The sequence below is a fragment of the Aegilops tauschii genome, chromosome 7 (genome assembly GCF_002575655.3).
Source record: "Aegilops tauschii subsp. strangulata cultivar AL8/78 chromosome 7, Aet v6.0, whole genome shotgun sequence".
NCBI classification, from domain to species: domain Eukaryota; kingdom Viridiplantae; phylum Streptophyta; class Magnoliopsida; order Poales; family Poaceae; genus Aegilops; species Aegilops tauschii.
Genome location: NC_053041.3, coordinates 547,579,528 through 547,591,895, shown reverse-complemented (window position 1 = coordinate 547,591,895; position 12,368 = coordinate 547,579,528). Strand labels below are relative to the sequence as shown.

Here is a 12,368-nt window from a genome sequence, read left to right as displayed (position 1 = left end):
TTGATGTACTTAGGCACTCATGTTATCATGTTAGCAGGTCTGGATGGTTGCTTCATCAAGCTAAGCACTGGTCAGCAGATATTGGCAGCTACAGGGAGGGATGGCAACAATAACACCTTCCAATAGCTTTTGGTGTTGTTGATAAGGAAGAGACAGACAGTTGGACATGGTTTCTCACACAGTTGAGAACAGTCATTGGAACTGGCAATAAGTTTGGCAAATACACAATTATGTCTGACAGGCAAAAGGTATTTTTCTGAACCTAGTGTTTACATTTGCCATGAGTAAAATGTTATTCAATAGAATGATATTGGATGTTAGGAAGAAACCAATCAGGACTATGTTAGAGGGCATAAGAACAAAGCTGATGATTAAGTTTCAGAAGATCAGAGAGAAGACAGAGACATGCAGATGGGAAATCACACCTACTTATTCAGAGATTTTAGAAGAGGGGAAGAAGTGGGCTAAATATTGTGAAGCATACATGGCACGGCCAGGAATATGGCAGGTCACTAGTAGCTCTGAAAACACATATTGTGTTAATTTGAACAATGAGACCTGTGACTGTAGGAGGTGGGACATGACAGCTGTCCCCTGTAGTCATGCCATTGCTGCAATGCAGAAAGTGAAGATACACCCTGAAGACTATGTTTCTGCTTTCTTCAAGAAACCCATGTATTGTGAAACATATAAGCACATAATATTCCCTGTGCCAGGTCCTGACCATTGGCCTCATACACCTGGTGATGATATTTCTCCCCCTGTTTTTAGAGAAAAGAAAGGTAAAAAAACAAACTGCCAGGAGGAAAGGTCTGTTTGAGGTGCCAGCTAAAAAGGATACTTCTAGGATTGGTACAGTGACATGCAGCAACTGCAAGAAGCAAGGGCACAGGATCAACAATTGTGGTGTCCCTTTGAAACCTAAGTTCCAGATGAGGCTGAACAAGCACCAGGTATGTCCATTCATTCCATTGTTACATTCATTGCATTGTTACATTCATTTCATTTGTAGGAAAATAGTTCTAACTAATATTGTTGTGTAGGAAAATAGAGCAAACTACTCTGAGGCTGGTTCTTCAATGGCTGCAACTGCACAAAGGCCACCAAGGGTACCTGCTGCCTCTGCACCTGCACCAACTCCTCCTCAATAACAAGTGTGTCAACACAGACAGCTTCTAGGTCAAGGAAAAGGGCAGCTCCAGCTACAACAGCAGTACCACCACCTCTCAATAAGAGCAGGCCCAACACCTCTTCTTCAACACTAGTACCACCTCCCAAGAAGAAGAACACAACTATTTCTGGCAATGGATCAAGGTCTTCTCCAGCAAAGAACACAAGGTCATCAAGGTCTTCTCCAGCAAAGAACACCAGGTCAGCTGCTGCCAATAGAGCTGGCAATGGATCTTTCATTGCTCCTAGACAATCTGCTACAAGTGCTATGCAGGATGGATCAAAGAGGGTCAGGAAGCCATCTGGGAGGCTGAAAGATTACTTTTATGCAAGTGGTAACTAGCTGAAGTGGTTGAACTACTCTATATGCAAGTGCATTGTTTGATTTGGTTTGTCATAACACTGCCTCACTAAGTACTTGATGCTGCACTGTTTGATTTGGTTTGTAATATGGTACTTTATGTGGATTCTCCACTTGTCTGCAACTTCAATTCATCTGCAACTTTTATCTATATGTGGATTCAACACTTGATAAATTGATGGTGTTGCTGACCAAGTGCATTATAAGATACTGAGATATACATAACTGACCAAATGCATACATTTATTCAGAAACATCCAAATGTTACATAGATAGAAAGATAGTCTCATAGATTACATCCAAATCTCACAAATACTACCAAAATTATCTCTCAAATTAACTTACAGATATCTAGAAAGATAGATTACATCCAAATCTCACAAATATCAGTCATAGCGCTCAAAGAAACGGACCCACTTGGCCCTAGTTGCTGGATGAGGAGCCATGACTGCCCTCATCCTTGCCCACATAATTATCTCCATGAATGACCTTCCCCTGCCACCAGTGAAAACCATCTCTAGTTCTTCATCATTGCACTTCTCCAGTACCTTGTCGGAGAGTCGGCGGTTGAACTCCTCTTGCTGCTCATCCTGGGCCGCCTCTTGTGCCCTCTGCCTGCGCCTCCTCCTCCTCCTCTGTGCTGCTGCTGCTGTCCTAACCTCCACAGCCTCCCCCTCTTCCTCTGTGACATCTCCCATGTCAGGATCCATCTGTGGTTTTCTTTTGGGTGGCGGCTGGTGGAGTAACTTGGAAAGGGTGGGGGTGGGGAGGGGTTTATATTGACAGATGGATGGGGTTGGGTTTAGCAGGCCTAGGGTTGCATTTGGTCAAAGACTAGTGGGCCAATAAGCCCAAATACCCACAGAAATAATATTAGTAGGCTAACAAATAACATATAAAAGATATAAGATCAAGTTGAACACTTAATAGCATACATTCTACATTTCCACAACTTAGTAGCATAAGAGATCCATTTCCACTACTTAATAGGTGATCCATTACAACTTAACAACATAGGAAATAAGGTTCTTGCACTAGGTTAAACTTCACATTCCCCCAAAATGTACACCCATAATCACTTGCAGTCATGCCAGGCCACATCCTTATATAAAGGCCTTTGGATGTACTTACTTCACCAAGATCAAGCTTCAAGACTCAAGGATGGCCTTGATTTGCTCTAACTTCTCCTTGCTGCCATACCCTTCTTTCAGCAGCTCAGCAACAACAAGCTCAAGCTTTGCCTTCTCCTTCTTAAGAACATCTCTGTCAACTTCAACAGCCTTCATAGCCTTCCTGGTGTTCTTGATGATATCAGCTTGGCTCTGCAAAATGCACCTCTGCTCTTTTGCAAGTTTGAGCTTTTCCATCTGCACCTCCGACATAGCTTTCTCCTCTAGCTCCTTCTTCTTCTTCTTCTCAAGTTCTTCCTCCTCCACTTGTTTCTGGTACACCTTCTTGTCCACCCTACCATCCTGCCAATCAAACATCTTGGATACATCATCAACAAGCTTGGTGTACTCAATGCAAAACTTGTCATTTTCAGTCCTAAGCTTGGCCAACTCCCTTTCATGTTCACTCTTAAGCCTGGCCAACTCCTTCTCAAACTTCTCCTTGTCCTGTACCCTTCCAAAGTTCTGCTCATGGAACATCTCCCATAGTTTGCACAAACATCTCTGAAGAACAGTTGGCCAAGGCCCATCAACCCACTCTACAACACCACAATTCACACCATTTTCCTGCATTTGTAAATGTGATAAGACTATGGCCCCACTCTACAACCTACTTGATAAACTTGAGATTTTCTAACTATGAATAACATAAATGAGATATGATAAGTTATTACAATGTCATGATTAAGTTACCAAAGTGACAAAAATACATATGTGACTGTCATATCAAACAAAATGCTGCATCATATCAAACATCACTGAACATCCATAACAGAAAACTTAATGGGCATCTAACCTGGACTGGGCAGCCATAGAAACGCCTTCCTGTTACAGGCCCTTCAAAAGCAACACGCTTAATAGGCCTCAGTTGGTGCAGAATGCACTTAGGATGAGCAAGCTCAAGTTGGCCACAGAAAAGGGGCTCCACAGTGGTGTCTGGTTCCTCCTGCAACCATAATAACCAACAAACACTGGTTTCAATCTCCACTCAATACCAGAATCAACAAGCACTGTTCTTTAAACCTGATCACTAAAAAATCTCCAAATCAGCATGAACCCTAACACTGTACAGAGATGAACCCTAGGTTACCTCAATCCTACAATCAAACCCCACCCTCACTAATCAAGAACAGTATCACACACACAACAACAACACTACACTCAGCAACATCCATGGCTGTAGCCTAGGGCTACTAGCACCTAACCCTAACCCTAACCCTAGGTGGCAAAGAACTTACCATAAGTCCCATGTCCATGCTGACAACCTCGCACTCCTCCTCCGAGCTGGTTTCCTCGTCGTTCCAGGAAGGCATTGCGGCAAGGAGGTCGACGGCCACCGGCCTCGAAGACGGCGAGCGGCGGCGAGCTCGTACTGGAGCAGGGGAGTGAGAGCAGGGGAGTGAGCGAGCGAGCACGAGAGAGTGTGCGAGCGGGTGGGTGCGCCCGACCGACCGAGCGGTTATTTACCCCAGTTCCGACCGGGCCGGTCGGCTAACGGCCGTTAACGGCCGCGCCGTGAGCGCGCGTGGCCACGTGGGCTGACAGATGGGCCCGGTCCGTCAGAAAACGGGTTAAATCGCTAGTCACCGCGGGTTTGGGTTGTAAACTAGTAGCCAGCGACAACCGCGCCTACGAGGAGGCCCTTGCCGAGTGCGAGCGCGGGCTCAGGATCGACGACCCCTCCGACCCGGAGCCCGACTCGCTCAGGCTACCCGCTCCCGACCCCGACCAGCTCCGGGCCGAGCTCCGCAACCTCGTCCAGAAGGCCAATCTCGCATCCATATCCACCTGGGTCAAGAACCTCGCGCCCGGATCCGGCCGCGGGACGTCCGGCCACTCCGGATCCGGTCTCCTCCTCGCCGCACGGGCCTCCTCCTTGCCGGAGTGACGCCCCTCGTCGGAGCAGCGCCGGCCAAGCCCATCGGCCACCAGGTTCGTGGCCGATGCTATGAGGTAATGGATAATGCTGGATAATGCTGGATCGTCGGCACATTCCCCGGCTCTAGTAAGGCGATTCGGCCCTCCGGTAAGGCGATTCCGTGGCTCCTGTGCGCTAAGATTGGCGGGATTTTCGCTGGAGTCTACTCTGATTTTCTCTCTTAAGTTTCAGGGCATGGAGCGTCGCGGGTTGCTCAAGGCGGCTCTACTGGCGTGCTTGCTCGTCGTTTGCTCCGGGAGAGGTGAATGATTAGCTACTTAGCTTAGCCCTCCTCTTGTCTCTTGGCTGCAATTTGCTATTTTGGGGTTGGTCCTGCTCGTAGTTGGAGCAGTCCGCCGTGGTTAATTTGTTTGATTTGCCTCCAAATGGGTGTATACATGTAAAAATCGGCAACGCCAGATCAAGTTGATTTCAATGCATTTTCTTTTTCATAATTAGAGTTATGAAGCTCAAACTGACCATATCAGCAGTAGTCACCAGCACATTCCGATTTAAAATGCTGACTCGAAATGTGTGTGGTCGGTATAGTCTTGTAGCATGGTCAGATTCAGACTCAGCTGTTTTCTTTTATTTTTTGTTCCTACAAGACGTTATATGACTCTGTTCTCCATGTATCCAGCATTATCCATGTTGCTCTTGACATGGATGCTTTATGAACAAGTGGAACACACCTGACAAGACAGCTGTCAATAAATGCTATGAGGTTTAGGAGAGACTTTGTGGATGTTTTTGCCTGTTACCATGTGTTGGCCACTAGAACAAGTAGACATTTTAGATGGCCCTTTTTTGTCTGTACGTTATGTATGTCATGTGTTAGAACTGGGATTGTTTTTGGTTTTGGCCTTGATAATACTAAGTCTACCCTTTAGTTCAATCAGTTTCAAGGCTGCCCTTTTGCTCTCCACAATTCAGCCCTCTATTTTCCTGTTTGAAAAAGATGTGCTTATGTCATTGTGTTTGTTGAACTGTACAGGATAACAACAGTGGAGTGACTTGCAGGTGACTCATGTGGAATTTTGTTCAGTAAGATCGACTTGACGCCTCATATTTTAATTTGGAAAGCGGGACTTGGTTTTATGTATTTAGTGGTTCTACAAATGGTTCTGCTATGGTTGACATCACAATTCTTCTAATGAGTAGGTAATTTTAACACCCTCTACTATTTTATTGGTGTTCAGTTCTGTAATACCCAGTTGCGTTGGCTGGCAAGTATTATTAGTTTATATGAGCCTGTTCATTTATACTGATGTAACTGATCTGAAAGGATTGGAGTAGTTTGGAAAAATCAACTTAAATGGTGACTCCACATATTTTCACAAGGAGGTTATTACACGCAATAAAAAGTTCCTCTTAGAGCATTGCCTTCAGTTCCCCCCTTCTACCATATAGTAGTACTGATTATATGTGTCATCTCGGTATTAATTTAGTTGCGACTTTTGCGTATGCCTTGAGAGTTTTGTATTTTTCTTCTCAATTGGTTTCGTTTAGTTACAGCAGTATGCCAAATAATCCAAAAATAATTAATTAAATCATTGGACCGGCCGGATATAAAGAGCATGATTTATACCATCAAATGAACATATATTTTTATATGAAATGAAGGCACAATCTTAAATCTGTGGGTGCATGCACTGCTTCCTGCCTCTGTGCTCGCAATTTAAATGCAGTATATTTTACTCACTAATACATCTTGAAAAATCTAAAAAGTATATTTTACTCACTAATACATCCTACAACATTGCATTTCACCAAGTGAAATGCTACATTTCTATTCCTAACCCATTCTCTCTTCCTTAGTGTTTTTGTTATGCAGGTTGGAAGAAAAGAAGAAGATCCAGAGAAGATCTTAGTAATAAGATAGTTTTGACTTTGTGAAACTTGCTACCTATCGATGAAATTGTGTAATATTGATGAAACTATGTATATGTATTGACGAAACTTGCTACTATTGGTAACATGTGTTGGATATGTGTTGGATATATGTGTGTTCATGACTATTGGTAATATGTGTTGGATATGCTATATTGGTCTCACACACACACACATGTGTGTGTGTGTGTCTGTGTTTGATTTTCTGTGAAAATGAATTGATATAAGAAAAAACAGAAATAAACGGGGCAATATAGGCTCTTTGCCATATGCTGGCAGACGGCAAAGGCCTTTGCATCTTTGTCGTCTGCCAGCAGATGGTAAAGTGCCATTTGCCGTAGCTTGTTCAGCCGGACGTTTTGTCGTCTGCTGGCTGACGGCAAAGGGCTTTGCCGTCCGCAAGGCATGACTTTGCCGTCCGCCATGGCAGATGGCAAAGTTCCTGATTCCTGTAGTGTAAAGAGTTCGTCGTAAAGAGTTACGCCGATGCAAACTTTTACACCGATCCGGATGACTCTGAGTCTCAATCTGGATACATATTGAAAGTGTGAGCAATTAGCTAGAGTAGCTCCATGCAGAGCATTGTAGACATAGAAAATTTGCAAAATACATATGATACGTCTCCAACGAATTTATAATTTATGAAGTATTCATGCTATTATATTATCTGTTTTGGATGTTTATGGGCTTTACTAAACACTTTTATATTATTTTTGGGACTAACCTATTAACCCAGAGCCCAGTGCCAGTTTCCGTTTTTCCCTTGTTTCAGTGTTTCGCAGAAAAGGAATAGCAAACGGAGTCCAAACGGAATGAAACCTTTGGGTGCGTGATTTTTGGAACGAATGTGATCCAGGAGACTTGGAGTTGAAGTCAGGGAAGCTTCGAGGTGGCCACAAGGCAGGGAGGCGCGCCTGCCTCCCTGGGCGCGCCCCCACCCTCGTGGCCCCCCTTACCGACTTCTTTCGCCTATATATATATATATCCATATACCCTAAAAACATCGAGGAATAGAATAGATCGGGAGTTCCGCTGCCACAAGCCTCTGTAGCCACCAAAAACCAATCGGGACCCTGTTCCGGCACCCTGCCGGAGGGGGATCCCTCACCGATGGCCATCTTCATCATCCCGGCGCTCTCCATGACGAGGAGGGAGTAGTTCACCCTCGGGGCTGAGGGTATGTACCAGTAGCTATGTGTTTGATCTCTCTCTCTCTCTCGTGTTCTTGATTCGGCACGATCTTGATGTATCGCGAGCTTTGCTATTATAGTTGGATCTTATGATGTTTCTCCCCCTCTACTCTCTTGTAATGGATTGAGTTTTCCCTTTAAAGTTATCTTATCGGATTGAGTCTTTAAGGATTTGAGAACACTTGATGTATGTCTTGCATGTGCTTATCTGTGGTGACAATGGGATATTCACGCGATCCACTTGATGTATGTTTTGGTGATCAACTTGCGGGTTCCGCCCATGAACCTATGCATAGGGGTTGGCACACGTTTTCATCTTGACTCTCCGGTAGAAACTTTGGGGCACTCTTTGAAGTACTTTGTGTTGGTTTGAATAGATGAATCTGAGATTGTGTGATGCATATCGTATAATCATACCCACGGATACTTGAGGTGACATTGGAGTATCTAGGTGATATTAGGGGTTTGGTTGATTTGTGTCTTAAGGTGTTATTCTAGTACGAACTCTATGATAGATCGAACGGAAAGAATAGCTTCATGTTATTCTACTACGGACTCTTGAATAGATCGATCAGAAAGGATAACTTTGAAGTGGTTTCGTACCCTACCATAATCTCTTCGTTTGTTCTCCGCTATTAGTGACTTTGGAGTGACTCTTTGTTGCATGTTGAGGGATAGTTATATGATCTAATTATGTTATTATTGTTGACAGAACTTGCACTAGTGAAAGTATGAACCCTAGGCCTTGTTTCAACGCATTGCAATACCGTTTGTGCTCACTTTTATCATTAGTTACCTTGCTGTTTTTATTTTTTCAGATTACAACAACCTATATCTACCATCCATATTGCACTTGTATCACCATCTCTTCGCCGAACTAGTGCACCTATACAATTTACCATTGTATTGGGTGTGTTGGGGACACAAGAGACTCTTTGTTATTTGGTTGTAGGGTTGCTTGAGAGAGACCATCTTCATCCTACGCCTCCCATGGATTGATAAACCTTAGGTCATCCACTTGAGGGAAATTTGCTACTGTCCTACAAACCTCTGCACTTGGAGGCCCAACAACGTCTACAAGGAGAAGGTTGCGTAGTAGACATCAAGCTCTTTTCTGACGCCGTTGCCGGGGAGGTGAGTGCTTGAAGGTATATCTTTAGATCTTACAATCGAATTTTCCAGTTTCTTGTTTTATCACTAGTTTAGTTTATAAAAGAAAATTACAAAAAATGAAATTGAGGGTGCCTCATATGCTTATCTTTTTAATGTCTTCCATGAAAATAAGGATTCCGATAATTGTGCTCAATTGCTAGAGGAAGAATGCATTAGAATGTTTGGCACTAAATATTTGAATGATGAGCATGATTGCAATGTTGTTAGTATGAATTCTATGAATATCCATGATGCTAATGATATGCAAAGCCACAAGCTTGGGGATGCTATGTTTGATGAAGATGATATGTTTTGTCCCCCAAGTTTTGATGAGCAAATTTATTATGATGAAAGCATGCCTCCTATTTATGATGATTATTGTGATGACACGTATGCTATAAAGAATAAAGATAACCATGAAACTTGTCATCATGATTTTAATTTTCAATTGGATTATGCTTCACATGATAGTTATTTTGTTGAGTTTGCTCCCACTACTATTCATGAGAAGAAATTTGCTTATGTGGAGAGTAATAAAATTTCTATGCAAGTAGATCATGAAAAGAATGCTTTAGGTGCTGGTTATATTGTTGAATTCATTAATGATGCTACTGAAAATTATTATGAGGGAGGAACATATGCTTGTAAGAATTGCAATAATATCAAGTTTCCTCTTTATGTGCTTAAAGTTTTAAAGTTATGCTTGTTTTGCCTTCCTATGCTAGTTGATTATTGTTCCCATAAGTTGTTTGCTCACAAAATCCCTATGCATAGGAAGTGGGTTAGACTTAAATGTGCTAGTCATATTCTTCATGATGCTCTCTTTATGTTTCAATTCTTATCTTTTATGTGAGCATCGTTGAAATCATCATGCCTAGCTAGGGGCGTTAAACGTAAGCGCTTGTTGGGGGCAACCCAATTTTTATTTTTGTTCTTTCTTTTTGGTTCTGTATAGTAATAAATTTTTGATCTAGCCTCTGGTTAGATGTGGTTTTATGTTTTAATTAGTGTTTGTGCCAAGTAAGACCTATAGGATCTTCTTGGATGATAGTTATTCGATCTTGCTGAAAATTCCAGAAACTTTCTGTTCACGAAAACAATTGTTTAAAATCACCAGAATTTGATAAAATACTGATTCCAATTGCAGCAGATCAATAATCAAATTATCTAGGTCTTCCTATTTTGGTAGAATTTTTTGAGTTCCATAAGTTTGCGTTAGTTACAGATTACTACAGACTGTTCTGTTTTTGACAGATTCTGTTTTCCGTGTGTTGTTTGCTTATTTTGATGAATCTATGGCTAGTAAAATAGTTTATAAACCATAGAGAAGTTGGAATACATTAGATTTAACACCAATAGAAATAAAGAATGAGTTCATTACAGTACCTTGTAGTGGTGTTTTTTTTCCTTTCGCTAACGGAGCTCACGAGATCTTCTGTTAAGTTTTGTGTTGTGAAGTTTTCAAGTTTTCGGTAAAGATTCGATGTAATATGGAATAAGGAGTGGCAAGGGCCTAAGATTGGGGATTCCCAAGGCACCCCAAGGTAATATTCAAAGAAAACCATGAGCCTAAGCTTGGGGATGCCCCGGATGGCATCCCCTCTTTCGTCTTCGTTCATCGGTAACTTTACTTGGAGCTATATTTTCATTCACCACATGATATGTGTTTTGCTTGGAGAGTCATTTTAGTTTCTTTTGTTTTGCTTGCTGTTTGAATAATATCCCAAGATCTGAAATTATTAAATGAGAGAGAGTCTTCACATAGCTACATAATTATTTAACTACTCATTGATCTTCACTTATATCTTTTTGGAGTAGTTTGTCATTTACTAGTGTGCTTCACTTATATCCTATGAGTAAATGGTTGAATGATTTGAATATCATAAATCTAAAATTATATATGTTTCATATGCCTTTCCCATGGGGAGTAATGCCTTCACATATAAGAAGTAGAGGTGGTAAATTTATTGAAGATTAGCAAACATTGTATTGGTCGCTTGAACAATTCATGAAAGAATATTGAATGAAGAGAGATTTCACATATAAATATACTATCTTGGACATCTTCTATGATTGTGAGCCCCATTAATTATTTTCAAACCTGAGCAAATTAGTTGAAGTTGGACAAGGAAGACAACATAATGAGTTATGCTTGGGTATATTTGTATAGAAGTTATATTGTTATGGATCCTCTAACATGTGGTGCTTGCTATTTAGAATCCTTTGCTAGCCAAAATATCTGTACTAAGCGGGAATACTGCTTGTGCATCCAAATTCCTTGAACCAAGTTTCTTCCATGAGTGTCCACCATATCTACCTATATGCGGTATTTACCTGCCGTTCCAAGTAAATTTGCATGTGCCAAACTCTAAACCTTCAAATAATAATCTGTTTTGTATGCCCGGATCGCTCATGTAGCGACTAGGGGCTGTCAGTATCTTCCATGCTAGGTGGGTTATTCTCACGATGAGTGGACTCCGCTCATCATTCACAAGAAAATGGCTGGTAACTGGGATGCCCAGTCCTATGATCAAAGGATCAAAAACAAAATCGCAAATAATTTAAACAAAACTCCCCCAGGAATGTTGATAGTTGGACGGCACCCGTTGTTTTGGACAATCCGTGGAGTGTGAATGTTGGTGGAGGGGGAGTAAAAACTTTACCTTTCTGCGTGGGAACCGCCTATAATGTATCTAGTATGGAGATATTGGGAACTCTTGGTCGTTATGTTGAGAATGAAAGCATACATCTCAAAATTATTTTCATCTCTGTTTTAGCTTCGAGCTCTGGCACCTCTACAAATCCTTGCTTCCCTCTGCGAAGGGCCTATCTTTTACTTTTATGCAAGAGTCAGTAGTATTCCTTCTCATTCCAACCCACTCTTTAGTTGGCAAGCATCATGTGATGGAAAGATCTAAGCATATATGGCCATTCAAATATATTTGAGCATGAATTATTATTGTTGACATTACCCTTGAGGTAAAAGGTTGGGAGGCGAAACATTAAGCCCCTATCTTTCTCTGTGTTCGATGAATACTATTTGTTCTAAAAATATGCTTTGAGTGGTAGCAATCATGGAAGACTAAATGATAGTTGAGTATGTGAAGTTTGCTGAATCAAAGCTCTGACATAGACTCTTCCTGAAAATAAGATGAATTGTAATTGTTTGATGACTAATAACACGGTTTGTTAGTTTTCAAGAAAGTTTATGATCTATACTTTAACATGTGAATAGTTTGTTACTTGATCATGAGAAGCTTTATGATATGAGCTACTGTTATGATATATAATGATGCTAGAAAAAGTGATTGGAACTATCATTGATCAAACTTATGCACTTGCTAGCATTCACACTTCATAAATTCATTCTTCTATCATTTACCTACTCGAGGACGAGCAGGAATTAAGCTTGGGGATGCTGATACGTCTCCAACGTATTTATAATTTATGAAGCATTCATGCTATTATATTATCTGTTTTGTATGTTTATGGGCTTTACTAAACACTTTTATATAATT

General features: G+C 41.5%; 1 protein-coding gene and 1 long non-coding RNA gene across 3 annotated transcripts; one reads left to right on the top strand and one right to left on the bottom strand.

The window, feature by feature from the left end:
• Positions 1–2,398: 2,398 nt before the first annotated feature.
• On the bottom strand, positions 2,399–4,051 carry LOC120968127 (uncharacterized). The gene is made up of 3 exons (XM_045231539.2): positions 3,939–4,051; positions 3,497–3,646; positions 2,399–3,267 (listed from the first exon to the last, which is right to left on the bottom strand). Exons 1-3 carry the CDS (start codon positions 4,011–4,013, stop codon positions 2,680–2,682), a joined length of 813 nt encoding a protein of 270 aa, XP_045087474.2. The 5' UTR covers positions 4,014–4,051; the 3' UTR covers positions 2,399–2,679.
• Positions 4,052–4,463: 412 nt separating this feature from the next.
• LOC109740559 (uncharacterized) lies at positions 4,464–5,880 on the top strand. 2 transcript variants are annotated; one of them, XR_002227337.3, is made up of 3 exons: positions 4,464–4,726; positions 4,811–4,880; positions 5,613–5,880. It is a non-coding gene; the product is annotated as an uncharacterized lncRNA (long non-coding RNA). The 2 variants fall into 2 exon arrangements; XR_005762288.2 differs by having other exon boundaries at positions 4,625–4,726; positions 4,805–4,880.
• Positions 5,881–12,368: the final 6,488 nt, after the last annotated feature.